The sequence below is a fragment of the Sinocyclocheilus rhinocerous genome, unplaced genomic scaffold (genome assembly GCF_001515625.1).
Source record: "Sinocyclocheilus rhinocerous isolate Xijiao unplaced genomic scaffold, SAMN03320098_v1.1 scaffold161, whole genome shotgun sequence".
Classification (NCBI taxonomy): Eukaryota; Metazoa; Chordata; class Actinopteri; order Cypriniformes; family Cyprinidae; genus Sinocyclocheilus; species Sinocyclocheilus rhinocerous.
In genome coordinates, this window is record NW_015627226.1 from 1,261,314 (window position 1) to 1,288,010 (window position 26,697).

Genomic DNA, 26,697 nt, shown 5'->3' on the forward strand with positions numbered 1-26,697 from the left:
GAATTCAACCCAACTGGAATACAGTGTAGGAGAAACAGGCCAGTGGAAGGTCACTATGTCCAGGGCGTTGTCCCTAATTGAATCTGCTGTCCCCGTAATGGTAACTTCATTTCCAAAGCCTTGTGTGATTTTTCTCTGTGAAAGGGCAGCTTGTGTGGACCCTGCCACCACGCATAATACCGTGACAGAGACAGCGGCCGAAATATAAGCAATGAATTGAAACTTCATGAATTGGATTAAAGTCCCCATGGTGCTGAATGCTAGTCCTCAGCTGATCCGGAATATAATGCGAGACATGCTGTTTATGTTGGAAACTGGCAAATGCGATGTTTTCCGCACTTGAATTCAGAGCACGTAGGTGAAGTTGTATTTAATGAGCCTCTCCATAAACAACCCGTTTATGACAGCAGATTGAGCTCGAAACAGTTCAGTGTAGCACAAATGTATTTGACTAATTTACTTAACCAAACCCAAACAGCAATTATGCATAACTGAAAAAAAAAATTGGTGTAGAAACAATTTTCACTCAGAAACTCTTTGAAGTAGAAAGACTGAAATAGTATTTTCTTCTAAAACAAGCTCCAATATTCTTTGTTTTATTCACAACTTTGATTTCTCTTAACAGTGAAGATTTTGTACAAAGAGAATATAGTGAATGAATTTTATGAACTATAGGCCTACATGATTTCACAGTTTCACAATTTTAAAAACTGAATATGTATTGTCTACATACATCTTTTATTGCATTCAGTTTTAATAAATAGGTGAACTCAATCATCTAAATTAATGTCAGAATGTATTCATACTTGAAAAAAAGTGGAAAATTAACATTCACTCAGAAATCGCTAGTACATTTCACAGTTACAAAGAAGCAGCAAGTAGCACATTGGATTAAATGTGTAATTTTGAAGTAGCAATATACAGCAATAATGTAGAAATAGTATTTTCTTGTAAAATGTACTTCAATAATCGTTTTTATTTGCAACTTTGAAAAATTAATTGTAATGACAGCAGCATTTGACAATGCGTGAACTCTACAAGTTTGTGTAAAATCTGATGATCATGTTCTCCATCATAATTTGAGAACAATCCAAAAAGCATCTTGAGCTTCGGTGGAAGAACATCTGACCGTCTGTACAAACAGTTGCAAATTTGCTTAAAAATAGTATGTAATGTTAAACATTTCTTCTGAATAGTAGATCATAACCTATTGTTTGTTTAAAAAAAAAACTAAAATCCTATTCATCTGTTTATTTACATACAAAAATGTTAGATTTTTGAAACCTACTCTAAGTTATCAACAAGCGTCAAATCCACATTCACAAAAAAACTGTCCTTCAGAGGTCTCATGTTAAGTTCTTAAAGCCATGTAACTTCAGCGTTATGTTTTTAAGCAGTTTTAGATACTGCTGACATGTCGGTGCTTGAGTGACAGCTGTGCTCCTCAGCAGTCCTCCGGCAGATTCGTCTGGCCCATACACATGTTAACTTTACAATGAGATGCACCCATTCATTCGCACCCTCCCCCCACTCCGAGTCCGCTCTTTTCTCCATGCAGCTACCCCCCGTTCCCCTTGTCGAAGCTCTGCCTTTGTTGACACCCACCACTTATCAATGGGGCCTTTGTGCGCAGGAGAGTTTTCACTTTAGCAAATCTGATTAAAGGGACCTCAGTCTTGTCTACATGCCAGAGCTTTGATGACAGTGTCACTGCAGGAGCAAAGGAAAATTTCAGCTAACCTCCGTGTCACCATTATTCATATAATCAATCCAATTTAGCCCCGCTGCAGTGTCACTTTCACAGTCTGTTTTTGCTAACTGTAAGTAAGAGGGCCTCCTTTCTTGGGAAAAAAACTCTTCAAGGACATGTTTTTTATGAATTCAGGGGGGTTACAACTCCACAGTTGGTCCACAGTAGGTTGCTCTAAATGGTTTTTAATATAATGCTGTTAAACGATAGTACTGACGTTTGAAGGGCGTCAAAGTCCCCCCCGAGGGCCTACTGACTTCACGCTGTCCCCTGTGATTTGTTTAAAAGAATATTCTGGGTTAAATGCAACTCAACCTCTAGCAACAGTATCTGTGGTATGCTGTCAATTACCATTGAAAATAACTTTGACTCATTCCTTTATAAAACAAACAAAAAAATCTTGTTTAAAGTAATGCATTTACAATGGCCAGAGGGTTTAAAAGCAGAAATGTGAAGCCAGTATTTTTATTTAAAACACTTACATGAATAATTCAGTAAAATTGCCTAGTATCTGATCTATAACTCGCCTAAATTGTTCTTTTTGAGCTGGAATATTTTTCTTGGTGGATGAACATGTGGTTATGCATCACCAAAGAATGCACTGATATTAACATTGTTGCTGATAGCAATAGGCTGATAATTATTTCACGTTATGGACTATATTAAAATGTGGCCTAAAAAAAAAAAAAACCATTAAAAACTAAAACCAGTCATTTTAAATGCTTTAAATTATTTGACATAAAACAGCAATAGAATGTACACTCTAAAAAATGCTGGGTTAAATATAACCCAGCGCTGGGTTAAAAAGGGACAAACCCAGCTATTGGGTTGTTTAGACCCAGCTATTGGGTTGTTTTGACCCAGCGGTTGGGTTCAAAACAACCCAATAGCTGGGTTTGTCCCCTTTTAACCCAGCGCTGGGTTATATTTAACCCAGCATTTTTTAGAGTGTACAGTATGAAAAAGTATATTCATTTTGAGATTTGCTAAAGATTACATTTAACAATATTTGTAAAAAAAAAAATTGCTTAAAGTGAGTGCTAGATTACAACAAGGGTAATCAAAAATTCTGGAAATTAGCATGCACAACTTAATAAATGATATTGACCGATATGATACATAAAAAAAACACTATATCGGATGATAACTGACATGTTACTGAAATATTGTGCATCCATACTGTAATTATGAAACATTTGCTCCATTTGATCACTCCATAATATTCCAATGTAAGTGCATAATAGTACACATGACTTATGTTTGCTTTTCAAACTAAGGAATGAATTATTATTATTTTTGAAAATTGCTATGACATTTTGTCTATAGGATTTAACCTTAACCTGAAATATTCATTTAAGTGAGTTCTAGGAGGTTGACACAAACATCTATATTTTCCACTGTCATAACTCCATACATTTCTCCTCTGGTGGCGTCTGAGGCTTACCACAATTCTGCTACAATAGATGCCACTAAATCCAGCATTTCAAGCATCACATGTATCTTCCCCATTTTATACACCCACTGAATTTTTCCCCTCATACGTTTGTCTATTTTTACATTTCTCTTGACTGTGGTCAGAATAGCATACTATGTATATGGTATGCATGCTTTCTGTATGAATAACCAAATGGCTTATTGCATATACCCAAATGTGCAGTATGCAAAGAAGCACATTGCACTAGGTTCTGTATCCCACAATGCAATGCATTTGATGATGTAACGACACAATGATGCAAGCAAAAGTCCTGTTGCTTTGTTCATGGTCATTTAATCGTAGCTCTAATGAATGGGAATTTTACTGTTGTGCTCTGTGAGGTCATGTGATAACAATGTAATGTATATTTATTAATCCATAATGCACACTGTCTCGCATACTGTTTTAAGAGTAGGTATAGCGTCTATTCTGTGCAGTAAGAGGCAGGCTAATATTCCATTCTGATCAAATCTCCCTCTCCTTCGCTCTCTCTCCTTTGTTCTCGGCGACACACACAGTTCATGTAATTGGGTGTTATAGCCAGACGCAGCTTGTGGATGATAGGAATTCATTTGCAGTGAGTTTATTTGCTGCAATCACGCACCTGGTCCTCGAAAGCAAGTTCATATCTGAATACGTGTACTCAACCTTGTGTGATCAGCCGCCCGAACAGACGCACTTCGTCTGCCAAAAACTAATCTCGGGGCACATCTGTCCCATCGCTTTGAAGACGGCTTTGGCAGTTTCGGGCTGGTAGAAAGCACAGCTGCTGTTTGGGTGGTCGTCCCTGATGGGATTGAAGTATACTTCCTCCTCACGCCTTAAAAGCAAGCAAACAAACAGACAGACAGGTACTCTGAATTTACTTGTCCAATTAAGACAAATAAGCTCAAGTGCTAAACTGATTATTGCCACAATGTTCTTTAAATGCTACAATTCAAATAATTGGTTTTGATTACTTCAAGAAAAAGATTCGGTAATATGTACGCTGACATCTCTGTAGATTTGAGTGCCCTTATTCCCTGTCATTTTTTTAAAGGTTAACTGCGTCTATAATGGTTTTAAATCTACATACCGCCGCCTGCTTCCATGTCAACGCGGTAGACACGTTAATTGACTTTAATGTACTTAGAAGCATATCATCCTTGCATCATCAATTCGTGACTTCAGGTGTGCTGTTATTTTCAGCCCGCATGAACGCACGTCACTTCCCCGAGAGGTCGAATGGCATTAAACAGACTCACGAATGCCATGTAAATCCATCTCAGAGAGCTCAGATGCCTTACATGCTCAGAACCGATGCATATATCATTTACCACTCACATATGAAAGCTCATTTGTCTTATGAAACCCGTGACTCAGCAGTTGCTGGGGCTGTTTCATGAATCCCATTTGAAATCGGGTGATTAAAATGCAGTATTCCGCGCAACAGCCTCAAATGGAAGACAAGTTGAAAAGAACAGAGGGTCAATACTCTCCAAAACTGATCTGTCATCCTCTCCCTCTCCTGAAGTCCACCTCCTTCTTCCTGTTGCTATAGCAACCATTCGGCAAGGACAGGGGCATTGTAAAACACGGCCCTCGGAGAACAATCAATCATCGCATTCCTCTCGCATACTTCTTAATTGCTTTTTGGAACATCCTCAAAAACATTTAACCCTGGGTTAGGGTCGACTCTACTAATTTGTGCCACTGATTCATTTTAACACCATCTTTGCTGTATACCAGAGCCCTCTAAAATATCCAACGTTCTTGATTATATTTTAGTGGAATTTCACTACAATTTTATAAAGACCCATTCTACATTATGTACATGAATCTAGAGTGCACAAGTGCATAATGCTGCTATTAAAGGTGGCCAGTTCAAATCCTAGTGAGCTGCCTATGGAGGCAGCATTTTAAAACTCAAAGCATCCACTTTTTCCTGAATGTCTCATCTTACTCTTACCGGAAAACTGTTTTACATTTCCGGTCTCTGGTGTTTCTAGTCAAAGCGTAATGTAAAACCTATGAAAATGGCTAAAAAGGCTTATGTTCCATAGCGCCGACACTTTACATTTTCACAATGATGGTCTTTTGGCATTGCCTCGTCTGTCAAAGTTTAATGTGTGGCTAGATGACATATAGAGGCCTGAAGTTAACTACATAGATTCATATTCTACATACAGCTCCGGATCACTGTGAAGTTTGGAGGACTTTTTGTCTACAAAATGATAACAGCACTTATACTTCTTTGGGGAGTATTTTAACAAGCACTGCAAGCAATGCTCATTTTCTCCAGTTGGTCTTTGGCATAGAATGCAATGCATACAACATGGCCATTCTTTTTTGGGATTGCTGGTGCCCAAAACAAGTTTCCAGCAATTCCTTCAGTTTACCGCTGTTGTGGTGGCAGCTTGACCCTGAGCTCAATTTTATTCTTAGTATTATTCGAAAAGTTTTTGTTTAGTTAATTCAGTTGCTTTTTTACTCAGCATTAACATTTGTTCCTGTGGAGACCAGAATAGAACAATTAATCTGAAGTTTGAATCCGTCATGGCGAAATTGATTGGTCGAATACCTCAGTTTTTACATGTACGCTAGGATGTGACTCAAATTTTGTTGTCAGCACAGTATGTAAAAAAAAAGAAACGGATATGACTGACAATAACAACAAACTACTAGAGACCGCAACAAGAATAGACATCTGCGTTAATAAACACTTGTGTGAGTGGATAAAGAGATTCACGCAACTTTAGTACAAAGTACAAAGACATTTTTATTGCTCGCAATTTTGGGACATAAATGGAGGAGACATGGGACAAGGATGAAATTTTCTAATTAATAATAGAAGTATACTTTGAAAGGCTGTGTTAAAAAAAACTAAAGTATACTATATTTCCTGACAGGAAGACTGTCTTGGAGCAGAAAAAAATAGATGTCATGGCCACAAAGAAATTGTTCCCACAAATATTTGTAGAATGCATTTCAACAAACTCAGTGAAAAATGCAGATAATAAATACATGTATATACTGAAAAGTATCAATTAAAAGTAACGTAATATTTTTTTTACTCAATAATATATGTATTTTTGTGCTTATTAAGGAATCACAACATTAGCTTAGCAACATGCTAATGTCAAATTCTATTTAAATCACTAATCAAATCTTCCATGTTGAGCACCATTTGTGTGCCTGTCTATGTAGAGCTTTCTTATGAGGTTCCATGACATTCAGGAGGCTGCCTATAAGGCCAGCCCAAAGGTTTTGGAACAAAGCCTATATGCAGCATTCATATATCACAGCGTACTGTATTATAGACCATTCCTGCAACTGCCAGAAAACAAACTAAGGCAGGAGCGGTTGCTATTTATATCTCTGCTGAAGGCGAGGATAGGAGCACAAATGGAAGGTGGGGGAGGGACAAGGGTCATTGGCATGACTTTATCGAAAGGGAGTATCTGGTCCGTCTCTGTCTGGATGATTCGGGTGGCAAATGTCAGTTGCAGCTTGGATTGAAACAAAAAGGAACAAGAGAAATGAGGAGGAAAAATGCAGTGGGCGGAGGAGGGAAACTCGAAGGGATGTGGTGCAGATTTTCTCAGGGTTTTCCACCGATGTCCTGAGGGCCACTTCACTTTCTTAAAGTTGATATGAATTGAACAGGGTGGTTCCTGAGACCTGCTGTGCCTATTAGGCCACTGAAAAGAACCCTCTGTGCTTTCTACAGGCCTGTATCCTTACTGTATGTTGATGTCAAGGATAATGTATGAGCTTCCAACTGCCTCTCTCCTCTGATTTACAATCTGGCTTTGCTGGCAGGAACACCATTGGGGGGGGGGTCCTGAACCTCCGCAATCCCATCGGCAAACAGAGGGACTCTAATCTGTGCTTTGTGCTTTCCAAAATTCGACTGAGCTGTAGTGTGGTAAGAAAGTCTTTATCTGGCCCCTGAAGCCCCTCTGCTGGCACTTAAAAGTCCATACTGAGGGATGTCGCCCTTCTAAGGTGAAAGTCACTCAGTCATTCAGGCGGGCAGTGAAAGGCTGCAGCGCTTCACTTGGTGTTTAAGTCAAAGTGCCCTATAAATATAAATGACAGGCATTAAATGTGCCTTTAAAGGCTAGTCTCAGGTCAGCTCCCCCTGTGCCCCGAAGACTCTTGGAGGTTTAGGTGAGTTTGACGTTCACACTAATAGTCAGAGAAGTGTTTGACGAAAAGTTGAGACCTCACGTGGGGAATGCACAGGCTGGGCTTAATTAAGAGGGTTATCGGAGCTTTTCTGAAATGTTATGGAATGCTTCAAGTCACGTGGAATCAAAATGTATGCTATTTATATTCTTCGCACACATTCCTGGTCTTATTGTTATGATTCTTTGGTGCATGTAATTCTAAAGAAAAAAAAAAGTTTGTTTTTGTATTCTTTCATCAAAATGGAGGCTCCGCCTCTCAAACAACTTTCCTTTATAGCTGGGGCAAGTTCAAGCTCAAACCGGTGTGCACCGTTTTGCTACAGTTTCTGGTTTGAACGACATGTTTCCTGGAAACGGTGTGGAACGGTGTGCAACGGGGTTTGAGATGCGTTTTCTCTTGTTTGGTGGGGGTGTCAAACATGTCAGTCCAATCAGCAGCATCATGTGTATAAACCACGCGGTATTAAAGAGACAGCTCCCACAATGTAATTAACATCCAAATAAATTCACAAGAGCAAGTATATTGTTTGCACATGTTTATTTACATTAAAGGCAAAATAACTGAAATAATAAGGGCGCAAGTATAGATCTGGAACTTCTTTAAGTGTGTCTAAATATAATTTAGTAATTGCAATGTGTTCTGATCCATATCCTTTCCTTAGGAAGGTGTGCTAGACACTGATTAATGTAACATAAAAATACTATACATATTAATATATTTTGCTATTGTATTATGGAGTAACACTTTCATAAACTTTTCTATACTGCTCTGATTATATAATGGTAAATATTACAATATCATAGCACAACAACAGTGATCAGCAATAATGATAATAATACTCACAATTAAAATAATAAGGTCATATAGATCATAACACAGTCTCGGAGGTAAGAAGTGGATTATCCTTCACCTGAAATGTTTGTCTTTTCATCCTGAAATGCGAGGCAAATGTTGGATCACAATAATTAGGAACCACAGTTTCCACAAATCCCATCCCATTTGATTGGGATGTTCTCTTTTATTCTGGACAGCAAAGGCGTATTTTGCAGTATTAAACACGTATTTATACCGATTTCATCAGGCTCCGAAAATTCTTCAAAAAGAACACAAAGAATGGCCTTCTCAGCTGCCATAGTTGCAACTCTTGCGTCATCAGAACAGGGTGTTCAACGCACCATCGTTTCCGTTTAAAAAACGTTTTGTACCGTTTTTGTCGGGGCTGAACGCAGCCCTGATGTCATCAAGACTGTGTGGGCAGGGAAAATAATGTTAACCAATGGCAAAATTGATATTGCAAAAAAAAACTATTGAGGAATAATAAGTGATTAGTGTTGTAAATTACAAAGCCTTTTCTAAAATCATGTGCAGTAATGTTAATGTTAATGTGGTTACAGTAATATTACCAAATAATGATTTTTAAGAAACAATGGGTAGCACTGAGATGTTCTTGAGGGTGAACTTGAACAAAAATCTTCCTCAAATGTGGGTGCCAGTTTCAAGAGGGGTGTTTTCCACCACAATCGACTATGAACTCACATTCAGATTTGACTATATATGAATTTCCACTTTTTACGATCTAATACATTCTTGATGGATAAAAGCAAGTCCTGGCCTACATTTTTTCCCCTCATTTAATATTCTGTATCACATAGAAATACATCACATTATGGAAGTAAATTGGTTGAAAAAGACATTTCATATTGTCCTTAACCTTGTAAACCTTTTTCTAGAGGCTTGGTGGCTTTGGTGGAAAAAGTTCACAAGTTTCATTGCCATCACTAGGTCCCTGTTTACACTGGGTATTAAGATGTGTTTCCACCAATCCAATTACAAGTGGACAATGCTAAACATCAGGAATTTGTCTACTTTCAACCACTTCCATAGTCGAAAACTCATTCAAAAGGATACATTCATAGTGTGGACGTTCATGTGGAGAAATGTGTTCGAACAGCCACAAAAGACTTCCCCCTCGCTGCACACTGAACTAACATTTAAGCATTATGGAAAGAGTTTTGAGAAAGGGCACCAAAACAACGGATTCAAACTTCACTATGTTGTTGCAAATCACCGTTATCATTCGCACCCTTTTACTTTTGCTTTCTTTCCCACTCACTCAGTACTTTTGGACCAGTATTTTTTGAGTGGAAAAGCGCAGCCCGGTTCCCAATTGGGCTCCGGCTCTGGCACCAGCCCCGGTGGAAAAGCGGTATATGTAGTCTCCTTTACATGAGCGACAGGTTTACAACCATGTAATTCTTGTGTCTGGTTATTAAATAAACAAGTACAAACCAACCGTGCATTCATATCTACACCTCTGCCTGTTTTCTGCACTCTCTTGTCATGTAGACGCTGGATAAACAGGAGCATGAATGTCAGTAGATGCTGTGATAGTGTCACAGTGTTGCTCCTGTGTGTATGTGGGAGGAAATCAATGGGGCAGAACGGTCTCTAAGAAAGATCATCTAATCCATGAAGAGAAGTGATGCTACAGAAAATTACGCAGCACCACTGAAGCAGTGCACAGAATTGTAATTAGCAGTACTTGCTAGGGTCAAATCATTACTGTTATTATGTATATAGGCATGTTCATTGTACAACTCATTCCACACTCTTTGTGTTAAAGATGAATTATGCCTCAATTCATGAGGTTTGTTCTCAACATAATGACAATGACTCAGAACACCTTAAAAACGGCAAAGAAACATTCTGGCAATCAACCAGAATACTTTAGCATCATGACAGCTTGTTTTTTTTGCACTGCAAGCACCAATCACATTTTGTTCAGAAAATCAAAAAAATCTAGTTGTCATCAGTGTAAAACCCATGGAAATTGAAAGAGGTCAGCACATCTGTAGTGAAAACCGTACTTCGAGCTGTTTTCCATCCCATATACATTCCGAATCTGCCATGTCCATCTAATTGGAATTTCGAGCCTGAGCCGACAGTCAACAAGCACGTCTTGACAGCTTACAGACGCACCAAGAGAACGGTAGTTATACATTCGACGCAACTTCTGCAGCATGCCGTGATGTGTCTCTGACAACCCCCTGAGTCTTCAGCGCGCAGTTACACTCCACCATTCACTCTCGTTTGCTATCTTCCTCTCATAAAACACAGATGCTAACACACTCTTGGGCCGTCTGTCTGCGTCTTCCTTGTCCTCACACAAAATCACACGCACTGTTCCAAAACTATGGAGGCAGCATTCTAAGGCATGATGGGCACACTCCTGACGTGAAGGCTGTTCCAAACCTTAATTCTAATCTTAATTATGCCGCCTCATTAGATATCTAATTCTGGCCAAATTCTAAAGCAGCATGACATATTGTGTATTCTCCACAGAGATGGCAATCCCAGAATGCACTTCAACAAGCATAGTGAAAAAGTAACACCAATAATGTGGATGAAATGAGAAAAATGTAGATTATAAATAAACTTGCTTCAGTAAATATTGAAAAGTATTTAATAATATTTCAGAATAATGAAAAATGACACACATGGAATGCGTTACAAAAACAGAGGTTGCGACGAAAAAAGAGTTCACTTGTGAAGTTCCGTTTGTTTTAGCTTAGCAACATGCTAACATAAAACCACTAAAATCTGAGACTCCTTTGTGAAATGCTATTTGTTGCATGCCTACGTATGTTGTAGTGGTCACTTGGGAGGTTATGACTTTCAGGGTGTTTAGCTTAGCAACATGCTAACATGCAAACATTAAAATCAGAGGAAAGTCAAGAAAAAAACAAACGGAAAACAACAACAACAAAAACAGCCTAAGCTGGTTTGCAGGCTGGTTGTACAGGGATTTTGACCACTTGTTTAGCCAGTCAGGCTGGTTGGTCGCGTCATCAGAACAGGGTGTTCAACGCACCATCGTTTCCGTTTAAAAAACGTTTTGCACCGTTTTTGTCGGGGCTGAACGCAGCCCTGATGTCATCAAGACTGTGTGGGCAGGGAAAATAATGTTAACCAATGGCAAAATTGATATTGCAAAAAAAAACTATTGAGGAATAATAAGTGATTAGTGTTGTAAATTACAAAGCCTTTTCTAAAATCATGTGCAGTAATGTTAATGTTAATGTGGTTACAGTAATATTACCAAATAATGATTTTTAAGAAACAATGGGTAGCACTGAGATGTTCTTGAGGGTGAACTTGAACAAAAATCTTCCTCAAATGTGGGTGCCAGTTTCAAGAGGGGTGTTTTCCACCACAATCGACTATGAACTCACATTCAGATTTGACTATATATGAGTTTCCACTTTTTACGATCTAATACATTCTTGATGGATAAAAGCAAGTCCTGGCCTACATTTTTTCCCCTCATTTAATATTCTGTATCACATAGAAATACATCACATTATGGAAGTAAATTGGTTGAAAAAGACATTTCATATTGTCCTTAACCTTGTAAACCTTTTTCTAGAGGCTTGGTGGCTTTGGTGGAAAAAGTTCACAAGTTGCATTGCCATCACTAGGTCCCTGTTTACACTGGGTATTAAGATGTGTTTCCACCAATCCAATTACAAGTGGACAATGCTAAACATCAGGAATTTGTCTACTTTCAACCACTTCCATAGTCGAAAACTCATTCAAAAGGATTACCTTCATAGTGTGGACGTTCATGTGGTGAAATGTGTTCGAACAGCCACAAAAGGCTTCCCCCTCGCTGCCCACTGAACTAACATTTAAGCATTATGGAAAGAGTTTTGAGAAAGGGGATTCAAACTTCACTATGTTGTTGCAAATCACCGTTATCATTCGCACCCTTTTATTTTTTGCTTTCTTTCCCACTCACTCAGTACTCTTGGACCAGTATTTTTTGAGTGGAAAAGCGCAGCCCGGTTCCCAATTGGGCTCCGGCTCTGGCACCAGCCCCGGTGGAAAAGCGGTATATGTAGTCTCCTTTACATGAGCGACAGGTTTACAACCATGTAATTCTTGTGTCTGGTTATTAAATAAACAAGTACAAACCAACCGTGCATTCATATCTACACCTCTGCCTGTTTTCTGCACTCTCTTGTCATGTAGACGCTGGATAAACAGGAGCATGAATGTCAGTAGATGCTGTGATAGTGTCACAGTGTTGCTCCTGTGTGTATGTGGGAGGAAATCAATGGGGCAGAACGGTCTCTAAGAAAGATCATCTAATCCATGAAGAGAAGTGATGCTACAGAAAATTACGCAGCACCACTGAAGCAGTGCACAGAATTGTAATTAGCAGTACTTGCTAGGGTCAAATCATTACTGTTATTATGTATATAGGCATGTTCATTGTACAACTCATTCCACACTCTTTGTGTTAAAGATGAATTATGCCTCAATTCATGAGGTTTGTTCTCAACATAATGACAATGACTCAGAACACCTTAAAAACGGCAAAGAAACATTCTGGCAATCAACCAGAATACTTTAGCATCATGACAGCTTGTTTTTTTTGCACTGCAAGCACCAATCACATTTTGTTCAGAAAATCAAAAAAATCTAGTTGTCATCAGTGTAAAACCCATGGAAATTGAAAGAGGTCAGCACATCTGTAGTGAAAACCGTACTTCGAGCTGTTTTCCATCCCATATACATTCCGAATCTGCCATGTCCATCTAATTGGAATTTCGAGCCTGAGCCGACAGTCAACAAGCACGTCTTGACAGCTTACAGACGCACCAAGAGAACGGTAGTTATACATTCGACGCAACTTCTGCAGCATGCCGTGATGTGTCTCTGACAACCCCCTGAGTCTTCAGCGCGCAGTTACACTCCACCATTCACTCTCGTTTGCTATCTTCCTCTCATAAAACACAGATGCTAACACACTCTTGGGCCGTCTGTCTGCGTCTTCCTTGTCCTCACACAAAATCACACGCACTGTTCCAAAACTATGGAGGCAGCATTCTAAGGCATGATGGGCACACTCCTGACGTGAAGGCTGTTCCAAACCTTAATTCTAATCTTAATTATGCCGCCTCATTAGATATCTAATTCTGGCCAAATTCTAAAGCAGCATGACATATTGTGTATTCTCCACAGAGATGGCAATCCCAGAATGCACTTCAACAAGCATAGTGAAAAAGTAACACCAATAATGTGGATGAAATGAGAAAAATGTAGATTATAAATAAACTTGCTTCAGTAAATATTGAAAAGTATTTAATAATATTTCAGAATAATGAAAAATGACACACATGGAATGCGTTACAAAAACAGAGGTTGCGACGAAAAAAGAGTTCACTTGTGAAGTTCCGTTTGTTTTAGCTTAGCAACATGCTAACATAAAACCACTAAAATCTGAGACTCCTTTGTGAAATGCTATTTGTTGCATGCCTACGTATGTTGTAGTGGTCACTTGGGAGGTTATGACTTTCAGGGTGTTTAGCTTAGCAACATGCTAACATGCAAACATTAAAATCAGAGGAAAGTCAAGAAAAAAACAAACGGAAAACAACAACAACAAAAACAGCCTAAGCTGGTTTGCAGGCTGGTTGTACAGGGATTTTGACCACTTGTTTAGCCAGTCAGGCTGGTTGGTCATTAGTTGGTCAGGTCAGGAGACCAGCAGACCAAACAGCTAAAAACAAGCTGAATACCAGCCTGACCAGCTCAGCCAGGCTGGGAGACCAGCTAAAACCAGCTACTTCTAGCTTAAACCAGCTAAGACTAGCCAACCAGCTTATAGGCTACATGTTAGCAACATGTTATCATGTAACTGAATACCAGCTTAGCAACATGCTAACATAAAACCATTAAAATCAGATAAAAACTGAGACTTCTATGTGAAATGGTGAAATATGCTATTTGTTTGCACCATATCTAAAGTTACAACATATGTACAGTGTATTGTAATGGTCACTTGGTAGGCTATGACTTTCAGGGTGTTTAACTTAACAGCATGCTAACATGTAACCACTAAAATCTGAAAAAAAGAGTCTTGTGTGTGAAATGCTGGTTGCGTGCAGCATATTTAGAGTTGCTGCCTACTGAGAACATATTGTAGTGGTCACTTGTGATTTTATGACTTTCACAGTATTTGGCATAACAGCATGCTAACATGTAACCATTAAAATCTGAGAAAAAAAAAGTGTGGAATGCTGTTTGTTTTTCAGCATATCTCTTGTGAGGTTACCCTTATGCAATGAAAATATATTTCCTTATATATGAATGATCAATATATTAAATGATCGGTATATTGAAAATATACAGAATTGTGTTAATATATTACAATATATTGAATAATACATAAGGAATTGCCACTTTCATATATTGAAATTATAATATATGTAATTTTATATTCAGTAATACACTTCATAACATATAGATGCACATGTGACAAGATTTGGTAATGCATGTGTATAAATACAGTATATTGCACATATATTTACTCATGCAGTATATACACACATATATAATATATTTTTTATATTTTATAAATATTTACAATATATATGTTTCATATTTTCATATATAGCTAGTTAACAAAATCACAAGAACATCTGCATGTACTAAATTATTTAGCAAAGAGACTATCAGCTTGCTGAAGAGTGCACAGCCATTTCTTTTTAATTAAGTAATATATAGTAGTGTTGTAGTCAAGACCACCTAAACTGAGACCAAGTCGAGACCAAGACCAGAGTGTGCTGAGACCAAGACAAGACCAAGGCAGGGCGAGACAGAGTCAATACCAAGACCAAACCAGCACTTCTCAAATTCATCTGAAAGATCCACATTTACTGCCTGAAAAAAAATCTTATATTTCATCAATAAATATATTTAGAATAACAAGATACTGCTACCAATCAAATAAAATCACTAAGAAAAAAAAAAAATCTTTGCACTACAGAGGTAGCATAGAAGCAGAATTGGTACAATTACAACTGCATAAATATTGTTGAAATTAATGTTTTAAAAATACAATTTTGAATATAGAAATGACTTGGAAAAATAAAATGAATATGAATTTAAAACTAAAACCGCCATTTGGCTAGGTGGTGACAAATCACTTAATGAGTGAGTCACTAAATCATTTATTCAACTGATTCGTTCAAAGCAGCTGATTCATCCAGTAACAAATCACCGCTGTGTGAATGCACAGCAGTTCTGCTATGGGACTATTTTCGATATAGTAAAAAAATAAATAAAATAAAAATAAACAAATAAATAAATAAAAATTGTCTAAAATGTAATTCACTTAATATTAACTTGTTTGTTGCATGTTTGTATTAAATCAATATCACGTTTTACAATCATGCTCATATTCGTGAAAACAGCTCTTGTGATATTGCTTAGTTAATTTTATATGTTAATGTTATTATATGAAAAAAGATCTAATACAAGTACTTTTGCAATGATCACATCTTAATTTTTTTTTTGGGGGGGGGGTTGTATTCATTTTTTTGTAAAATTTTTTTAGTGGGGTTGTATTCATTTTGCTGGAATTTTTAATAGAATTCCCTATTAAATTGTATTCATTGGGGTTGTAAAATTTTTTTAGGGGGGTTGTATTCATTTTGCTGGAATTTTTAATAGAATTCCCTATTAAATTGTATTCATTGGGGTTGTAAAATTTTTTTAGGGGGGTTGTATTCATTTTGCTGGAATTTTTAATAGAATTCCCTATTAAATTGTATTCATTGGGGTTGTAAAATTTTTTTAGGGGGGTTGTATTCATTTTGCTGGAATTTTTAATAGAATTCCCTATTAAATTATGATAGGGCACAGCAGTATCAAAAGAAATACAATTAGAAATAAGTAACTGATTGCATTTGAAGCAGGAAGTTTCACATCCAATCACAGTAATCATGTTAACAAATAAATCAGAAAGTGCACTGACAATTTAGTGAAATTTTTACAGTTGCGGTCTTGACCTGTCTTGAAATATAATCCCGAGTCCTTTTAGTCTGAGACCAACGCAAGCCAGAGCACAATTGCAGTCGATACTGAGACAAGACCAGGACCTTCAAATATGGTCTTAAGACCAGTCTCAAGTACTACAAGACTAATATATACTCTTATTGGTGTTGGGCCAGTCATCAACCTAACCACAGGCTCTACTCTTCAGCACAATGGTAACCTCAAATACTTTTCAATTCCAAAATAATAGAACATTAAACACTAACAGATCTCCCCCTATAATAATATTGAGCAAAACAGATGAAATAACACTTAATTTTAAGATGTACTCTCCTCAGAAGCAAAGCATGCTGGGAACTATAAATCTGCTGTAACTCATTCTGTGATTGTGTTTATGTATGTGTGCACATACATTCACATTTATATGGGAAAATTTATGTGCAATATATGGGCACAAGAAAGGATAAAACTTTATGAATATTATATCATATATTTTTGTTCCATAAGGGTATGACTTTCAGGGTGTTTAGCTTAGCAACGTACTAACAAACAACCATTAAAATTGAAGGAAAACTGACATTCTTGTGTGGAATACTATTTTTTATTTTATTTTATTTTTGCAGCATATCTAGAGTTGCTGCCTATATAGACTGTATTCTAACGGTCATTTGTGAGGCCATGGCTTTCATGGTTTTTAGCTTAGCACCATGCTAACATACAACCATTAAAATTAGAGGAAAATTGAGGCTTCTGAGTGGTGGGCTGTTTGTTTGCAGCCTATATAGAGTTGCTGTCTATGTAGTAGCAGTCACTTCTAAGGTTATGACAGTATTTAGCTTAGCAATTTTAGCATGTAAGCATTAAAATCTGAGAAAAAACTGAGCCTCCTGTGTGGAATGCTATTTGTCTTTCAGTATATATAGAGTGGCTGCCTGAGTTGCTGTAGAGAGTATCATAACAATCTTTTGCGAGGTTATGACTTTCAAAGTATTTAGCTTAGCAACATGCTAACATACGACCATTAAAATCAGGAAAATTGAGGCTCCTGCATGGAATGCTATTTGTTTGTAGCATATGTAGAGATGCTGCCTATGTAGAGTGTTCTGCAGTGGTCACTTATGAGGTTTCATTTCCGTCAAAATGCTCATGTAGTCAGTAGACAGTAAGGCAGCTCACTAGGTTTTGGAACAAAGCTACTGTATTTCCACCACCCACACTAACACTCTCCCTTCCTCTTTCACAGATACACACACATATACACAAACAAAAACACACAACCTCCCACACACACAACCCTTCACCATCTTAATGAGAGTTCACGCGTTGTGATTATTACTGCACTTTTGGCCCAAACAGTCCCGGTTCTCCTGATGAGGCAGCAGCAAAGGCAGGTACGCGGCTCTGAACCTCTGGGCGAATAACTCCGCCAGTAAAAGAGCCTGATGTGCAACCAATTCTGCTGCCAAGCTGTTCTCTCCGATCTGCAGGCTTGCACAGAGCAGCCGGCGTAATTGGAAAGATCAAACGTGCTTTTGTGCAGCGTGGGGAATGCAGAGCTTTGGCACAGAGGGAGATCTGAATTGGGAAATCAGGGAGATACACAAGAGATAGAGAAGCTCTGATCAGACTGACAAACCGCCTTCCAAGTCTGCTCATAAAGAAATAAGCACTGGCGATTCGGGGGGATTATACTTTATTATATATCAGGCAAACTTTTGGATAATTGGATGTTGGACGTCGATGCGCACATAGAATGGTGTTATGTTGGCAGTATTGAAGAATCTTGAAATTAGCTTGTCAAACGCATAAGTTAACGTGTTCAAATGATGAATATCAATTGAAATGTTAATATATCATAATTTTAATTATAATATTATACAAATTATAATTATATAAAATATATGTATTAAATAAATCATATATATATATATATATATATATATATATATATATATATTATTTTATTAATATTTATTATATTTATTTATATTAAAATATGAATATTATTGAAATATTTCTTATAATTATTATTTTACATAATATATGATTTCATATTAATTGATAATTAATAGCAATAAATATTTAAATGCATATTTTTAAATATCATATTATTTTATAGAGCTAAACACATCTGTGCAGGGAGTCACATGATTTGATAAATCATTTTTGAACCATATGAATCAGTTGAACAAAACGATTCACTAAAATGAACTTGACTTCCTAATGCTTCATATGAGAGAGGAAATATTTTAAAGGAAATTGTAATTTGATTATCGCCTATTACAGCATGTACAATAGAGTGTGAAACAAAAAAAAGCAATGTAGCATTTTGTTGCAGTATGCACTGAATAAAGTAGTTTGGAACATTTCATGTGGGTGTTATGGGTCTCGTAAATCAGCCATTATAATCATGTCAATGACTCTTCAGTTCTTATGAGGCATTTATTTACACAGTTATGCATATTTGAACAGACTGAATTAAAATAAGTGGAATATTCATCAAACAACAGCTCTTGAGTCAAATTGTCGTCGTCTCACCTCTCGGATAGGTTTGAGTTTTGAATATGGCATGCATGTAAAGCTGTAGAGATCGACTGGCTCTCTCAAACACACACACACACACACACACACACACACACACATACATACACATACACACACACACACACACACACACACACAGACAGCACAATTCCCCCTTGCTCACAGGCAGGGGAAATGGGAGTTCTTAAATCACAGTCCAAAGTCCTCCACAAATCTCTCAAGAGCATTTCATGGAAGACAAAATACAACAGAGGTAAATAAAACACTTTTCTTGAATCGTAACAGTTCGCTTTTTTAAAGTCCACTCGCCCTTAAAGGACTTTCCATTCTTTGAAAATTTCCTCTTCTCTTTCTGAAAGTTACAGTTTGAGTCCATCCTGGCTAGTTTGAAACTTTCATGTGATCCACTCATCTCTTCCTTTCTTCAATATGAAGAAAAGATCAGAAGAAACAAGTCTTTGAGGGAAAAAGAGCGGCAAAATATCCTCAAGCCAACATCAAACAGGCTTACATTTAATACATTTTTAAACATTATTACAGTTAGCTTATAAGTCTTGAGTCCGTCTCATCGTTTGTGGCCTCGGCAAATGAGAGGAAGAATGGAAGGGATTGGAGTTACGGAAGAGAGTGATCGCTTTTTGCCATTAGAGAATCACATGCACACATGCAAACTGAACCTGAGAAGTAGAAACGTTGTCAATTGAATCCATGTGATGAAAATTCCATGTAAACATGAGAAAGTCATGGCAAAAGGGAGGGAAAGAACAAAGACGATTGCCTGAGGCGCCATCATACAGAATTCCAATTAACATGTGCTGTGTTTTCCCAGCACTCCCCAGGTGCCCCATACACAGGCTGCCCATCAGGCCCATACAGTTTTCCATTGGACACGCCGTAGTTTTCCACAGGCTCCTTGGGAGGGGTGCGACACTGTCCCAAATTGTATACAGGTTTTCCATTGTCTCTTTAAAGGTCCCATGGCATGAAAATTTCACTTTATGAGGTTTTTTAACATTAATATGAGTTCCCCTAGCCTGCCTATGGTCTTGATGGCCCGGCAGGGTCCCGCCAACTCGACAGAGATCACTATAGAGAGGGAAATACAAAATACAAAAATCAGCATTTGCAGGAAACACTGACATATGACAGCACTGAAGATTTTCATTTTAAGGCATAGTTATTTAATGTCAAAAAGGCTTTCAAATTGGTCACATACCTCAACAAAAGTTTAATTATAATCTATCCATCTGTCCATGCCTCTATCTATCTATCTATCTATATATCTATCTATCCACTGTCTATATATTAATCTCTTCATTAATCCATCCATCCATCCATCTGTCCATCCGTCTATCCATCCATCCATCACCTATATATGCATCCATCTGTCCATCCATCTATCCATCCCTCTATATAATTATCTATCTATCTATCTATCTATCTATCCGTCTATCCATCCATCCATCACCTATATAGGCATCCATCTGTCCATCCCTCTATATAATTATCTATCTATCTATCTATCTATCCATCCATCCATCCATCCATCCATCCATCCATCCATCCATCCATCCATCACCTATATATTTTCATGTTATTTATCATCCATCATCCATCTGTCTATGTTTATCATCCATCTGTCCACCCATCTATCCATCCCTCTATATAATTATCTCTCCATCCATACATCCATCCGTCCATCCATCCATCCATCCATCACCTATATATGCATCCATCTATCCATCCCTCTATCTATCTATCTATCTAATTCTCTCTCCATCAATCCATCCATCCAAGTTTGTCTTGACTTTACTTGTAAATTAATTTAATTTAAAATACCATAAAATTCAAATTTAAATAACATCAAATTCAAATTTAGAAACTGAATTGGAGCAATTCTCAATTCAATTCTGGATGACACAACTCTGGTGCAGAAAGAGCTCTGTAAAGATTCTTTAAAAATTCCTAATTTTGATTTACAGTGAAAAATAACAGCACATAGGTTTGGAACAACACGAGAGAGAATGACGACGGTATTTTCATTTTGGGGTAAACTATTCCTTCAATTTCCAATAAAAAAAGGCCAAATGTGTTCACTCTCATTTAAATGAGAACAGTAATCACGCACTCAGACACACAGCTGTCTCTGGAGATTGGATCATGGCATGTCAACAGCCTGGCCAGGGATGCTCGAGCATACAGATGCAAACATAAATGAATCATACACAGGCCATCAGCATGCAGCGTCACGTGGAGGCATGACGCACCCGCATGCGTACCCGTACACACGCGACCATTAGGCATGGGGCTCCACTGCCAGCACATTAAAAAGCTCATTAGCCGACTAATTAAAGTCATTGCTCTCTTTTAGCATCTCCTCCATCTCCCTTATTAAGCTCTCCACCACCTCCACTAGCCCTAGTCTGAACCGAACCAGCTTCCCCAGCGAGCAGACACAGCAGCCAGTGAAGAGGAAAGGGCACTGCACTGTGTGTAAGTCAGCCGTTACTCCGTTCCCAAGACGGTGCAGTTCAAATCGTTCCAGGCGAGAGCAGCGCGTTTACAAACGCAAGTGAAATGAGCGTGCTTATTTTGACAGACTCAGCAGTGTTATGGATTGCATTTATTTGCTGGATAATTTATGTGGTTGAAACTGCTTATCGTGAGGAGTTGGGTGGGGGAAAAGCCCTACACGGTAAACAATGATTTGCATAGTGAGGCGCGGGGAGGGGTAAGCTTATCGTGATAGGTATTTTGCTGCACATGTTCTGTTTAAAAATTCAGCTTGTGCTTTCCCTGTAGGAAAGATAGATCTCTTTTTAATATCTCCATTGTTTCTCCTAGATTGCAATGAGATGGAATAAAGAGCAAAGTCTCCTGTTTCTCAGATGTTTCTCCCTAGTAATCTCACATCCCTTTACATAGAGATCTCAGTAATGTCACAAACTGTGCTTTTCATTTTGAACTCTATATCCTCACAATATGCCACAGTTTCTGCTAGTAAAACTAAGGTAATTGTAACTTTATATTTCACAATTGCCATTTTATTTAGAGCAACAGTATTTTAAATCTCAAAATGTGATTTTCTTGTAAATGAAATCTTATATTGCACAAAAATTGCTTTCAATTAAAATCTTACAATGTGATTTTTTTTCCCAATGTGACTCTTGCAACTAGGATTTTGTTTCTCATAATTGTGACTTTATATCCCGCAATGTTACATGACACAGTTGTGTCTATGATTCTTGTAAGTCTTTTTAAATCTCCCAATCCGACTTTGTCTTGCAACTGTGACTTTTTGAAATTGCAACTTTGTTTCTCATAATTGTGACTTTTTATCCCAAAATGTGACTTTACATATCAGTCACATTACATCATAACTGTCATTTTAAATCTCACAATGTGACTTTGTATTGCAAATTGTCTTGCCATTTTAATTTCAACTTTATACTGCACAACATAACTATATCTCACAGTTGTGACCTGTAATTGTCATTTTAAATTTTAAACTGAGTTTGTTTCTTGTAATTCACTTTACGTCTCACAATGCGATCTCAACTGTGAATTTATTTATTTTAATTTAAACATTATATTGCGCAAAGTGAATGTCAATTACAACTTGTTATTGTTTCTTGTAATTGCGACTTTATGTTTCATAATGTGACTTTATTGCAGTTGCAACTTTATTTCTTGTATTTTCCACTTTATACTTTGCAAAGTGACTCCTTGTTGCAATTGCAACTTTATTTCTGACAAATTAGTGTGGCTTTATATATCACACAGTGTGTCCCATGTGCTGACGAAGGTCAAATAAAATGTACTAGCAGATTTAAAAAACGTTTGAGTGCGAATCTTTGGTTCATATGTGAACTAATTAAACTGATTGACACACCAAAAACATAAAACGCAACAGCGCTGTGTAAACGGCTGTGAGACACATTTTTATGTGACAATAAACATTTTTTTTTCTCAGAAACAGGCTTTCATACATCTGAGACAAGTTGATACTTAAATGACATATAACTCAAAACTATGTTTCCTGAGTCATGAAAAAGCAACCTCTTCTGAGTCATGAAAAAGCAATACAATCTTCTTCTCTGCTGAAAAAATTTATAATAGGATCTACATTTAAAATATCACAAAGTCGATATGAAAAATTTTCGTGCATAGCAGTAAAAGTAGCAGTAACAGCATACTATTTGCCATATACTCTGTCAATTTTGAGTTCATAAACTATATTTCGGAAGGAAGATCCATCTTTTCCTGTAAGTCAAAGCCATAATTGACCCGTGTCTAATCTGGCCTGTTTTCTGCTCACCCTGAGTGTGTGCTGGTAAGCACTTTGAGGCTTGCGGCGTTGCGGAGGAGCTTGTCAAGTGTGCTGACGATCTGTCCAAAGCGTGGCCTCATATTCCGCTCCTTCACCCAGCACTCCAGCATGAGCTGGTGCAGCACTGCGGGGCAGTCCATGGGAGGAGGCAGCCTGTAGTCCTGCTCCACTGCGTTCATTACCTACAGCATCAACAGACAGAGCAATTACACTGTCCTTTTGCATTAGGACAAACTCAGCAGTATGCAGAGTTTTATCAGGCATACAGTATATGACCGAAACGTTACAATCGTTAAACCATAATAAAGACTAATAGACTTGAAAAAAGAGCACCTCAGAATAAAACATATAGCATTGTGCTTGCAGTATAGACAAAACAGCATAAAGCACTGATCAGAGATAATAAACATTGAGATAAAAGAGATTAGTATTAAATGTGAAAGGATGGATCTCATGAAATCTGTCAGGAATATGTCTGGGTCATATGACACACACACACACACACACATTCTTTTTATACAAACCTATTTTCACATTTTCAAATTATATTATATTATATTATTCAAAATGTGAAGTATTTAGTATTTAGCATAGTTGTAGTGTATCTTGTATTGCCATTTATTTAATAAAATAAAAGATAGTACAACATATAAAATAAAAAAAAGTCCTTATACAGTGGTTTTTATTAAAATGCTGATTGATTTAAATCAGAATACATATGAGAATAACCATGGAGAATTATTAATTATTATTTCCCTCCTTTTTAATGAATAAAATTGCCCTGTGTGGCCAAAGTTATGCTTTTTATTGTTAATAAATACAATAAAAGTATGAATAATTGATATTAATACAAATAAGAATTAATATTTTATTAATATTATTACTATGTGTAAGTAAGTTGTTGTTTTTTAGCATGTAAGTTTGGCAGTGTTATTTTTTAGGATTACTGATAAATTTAAGGGTAAATGTCACTAATTGTCATGAAAATAGTCACAATTTAAAATATTTTAAACATCAACTTTCCTTTTATGCAAAATCCAATTTCTTACTTGTCATTTTGGACTGAAATGTGACCTAAACATGAGATTTCATGAGATTCACTCAAAATGTAACATAAAAAGTTGACTTACATCTTGATTGCTCATGTCCCAGTATGGCCGCTCCCCGAATGACATAACCTCCCACATCACGATCCCGTAGCTCCACACATCACTCGCAGAGGTGAACTTTCTGAAGGCGATGGCCTCGGGGGCGGTCCAGCGGATTGGGATCTTTCCCCCCTACATAATTACACACATACACACAGAGAGGCCATTCAATTCAAACACAGACTTTAAAACCAACGACATGGCTTGAGTCTTCAGCTGCCTAATTAGTGTAAAGACTCGGCCCCTACACAGAGCTTCCTCCCCACGGGGTATCCGGGCTGGGGTCATTAATCTGAGATGAAAACCAGTAAAAAAATAAAATGGCAGGAATCTAACTAGAAACATAACGGTTTGATCTATCTCCCAAACAGACAACGTGAATGGGAAGACTCAATACACTAATCCAAGCAAAGCACGAGCTAAACGAGCATGCTAGTGCTAAATCTTCACTGACTACTAGCATGCCCGGTAAGGACACAAATGTTTACTCAACATTTTTAGTTGATGTAGATGCTAAAAATAAAACGAAAGGATTTATATGGGATTCTAGTCATTCAATTCCCTTATCCGTAGCTTATCATGTCGGACACACTGAACAAGCCATCATCACGTACTGTACTGACTACATCCATATGTTTCCAACAGACAGAGATAGAGACAGGCTTCTTCCACATATCAAGTATGCCATCTGTACTCCTGATTCTGATGGTCAAGGCTTTTCTTATCAATTCTTAATGCACACTGTATCTGATCAAAGCACAGATATCGCTACATTTCTGTCTGGCACCTGGATTTCGATAAAATGCTCTCTGAAAATTCCCACAAAGCTAATAGACATGGACAATAGACAAAATGAATTCATGACAAAAAATACCAAACAGCACCATACTAACATGGTTTTGGAGATGTATCAAGTCCATAAATACCACAGAATATGTAAGGTATCATAGTATTCTTTGAAATACCTTGTACTGTAAAAACCACGGTACTCAATCAATATCATGGTGTAAATCAAAATACCATGGTATTGCCAACCAATATCATGATGATTACCCATTAAAATCTATGCAGCTACATAAACAGCTAGCATAGTTGTAATAACAGTAATAACAATATAGTAATAATAGTATAATAACATAGTAATAATAATAGTTAATAAAATGGACCATGAAAAATGTTTAACTCTGTCTTATTTTATAATTTACATGGCCTAGAGTGGCCAACGTTATGTCCTTTTTAATGTTTAAATTAAATTTTACATTTTAAATTACATTATTATTTTTTATATAATTATTTATTTGATTATTTATAAAGAAAATAACTGTCTGTACTAAGTGTACTGGCTACTAATTTGTATATTTGTATAGACAAAATACTTAAAGATGAGATACAGTAATGGCTTAGTGGGGATCGTAGGATTTGTTGGAACAAGGATATTTCATTATTTTTTTGTATTATTATTATAAAAAGAGCAAACATGCACGACTTTAACCGAACTCACCAATGAGCTGGTGTAGGTGGGGTCCGATGAGTTATCATCCAGAAAGCGAGAGAGGCCAAAATCGGACACTTTGCACACCAGGTTGCTGTTGACGAGCACATTGCGGGCAGCCAGGTCACGATGGACGTAGTTCATGTCGGACAGATACTTCATGCCAGCTGCGATTCCCCTCAACATGCCAACCAGCTGCGTTACAGTAAACCTGCCATCGTTCAGCTGAGCGGGAACAGTACAATAGAAGAGAGCGAGTGACATTAACAGATGTAAACACGACACTACACCAGTTCTACTCGTTCTAATCAGCCTGACTCTGACAGAGCCGCTGGACTAATTCTACTCGCAGCAGCCCGTAATCTTCTTCAGAGTATCAGGATGCCAAAGTTATGAAGAAGTGTCTCCACAGAACTCCACAAAAGCTTATCCTTATGGAGGAATATCCTTTGCAATAGCACTGAATATTTGAAAGCGTAATTCAATTACACACTTCACATAGAATATCAAAGCCACATGTTTTCATTTTCATATTCTGAATAGGGAAAATCTGAAGCAGTGGTTCGCTGCTGGGTTACAAGTCTGTTCTGATAGGATCACGAACAGTGGGAATAAAACAATAATACAATCTAATAATAAAATGCAAATGACCGTATTATCGTACATAGTTGAGACAAGAAAATAAATAGGCTTATCAACGTGTCCATTTGCTATCATGTCAGTGGCCGTCCATGAAATAAAACTCCACTGCATTTTGGCACCAATTATAAAACATGACCCATACTACATTAAATACAGGTTCACATGCAACAAGGACAGTTTGTGCAGTGTTTAACACACACACACACACACACACACACACACATATATATATATATATATATACTGTAACACACACACACACACACATATATGTGTGTGTGTACAGTAAAGCACCTTCTG

General features: G+C 37.3%; 1 protein-coding gene across 1 annotated transcript in view; it reads right to left on the bottom strand.

Annotated features, from left to right (window-relative positions):
• Positions 1 to 17,573: 17,573 nt before the first annotated feature.
• LOC107722542 (ephrin type-B receptor 3-like) overlaps positions 17,574 to 26,697 on the bottom strand; it is a 43,385-nt gene continuing 34,261 nt past the window's right edge. Inside the window, exons 13-18 of the mRNA XM_016530921.1 lie at positions 25,765 to 25,980; positions 24,246 to 24,395; positions 23,104 to 23,297; positions 19,796 to 19,871; positions 19,581 to 19,715; positions 17,574 to 17,816 (exon numbers count right to left, since the gene is read on the bottom strand). Coding sequence (XP_016386407.1) covers positions 17,574 to 17,816; positions 19,581 to 19,715; positions 19,796 to 19,871; positions 23,104 to 23,297; positions 24,246 to 24,395; positions 25,765 to 25,980 — 1,014 coding nt within the window. The remainder of the gene's footprint in view (positions 17,817 to 19,580; positions 19,716 to 19,795; positions 19,872 to 23,103; positions 23,298 to 24,245; positions 24,396 to 25,764; positions 25,981 to 26,697) is intronic.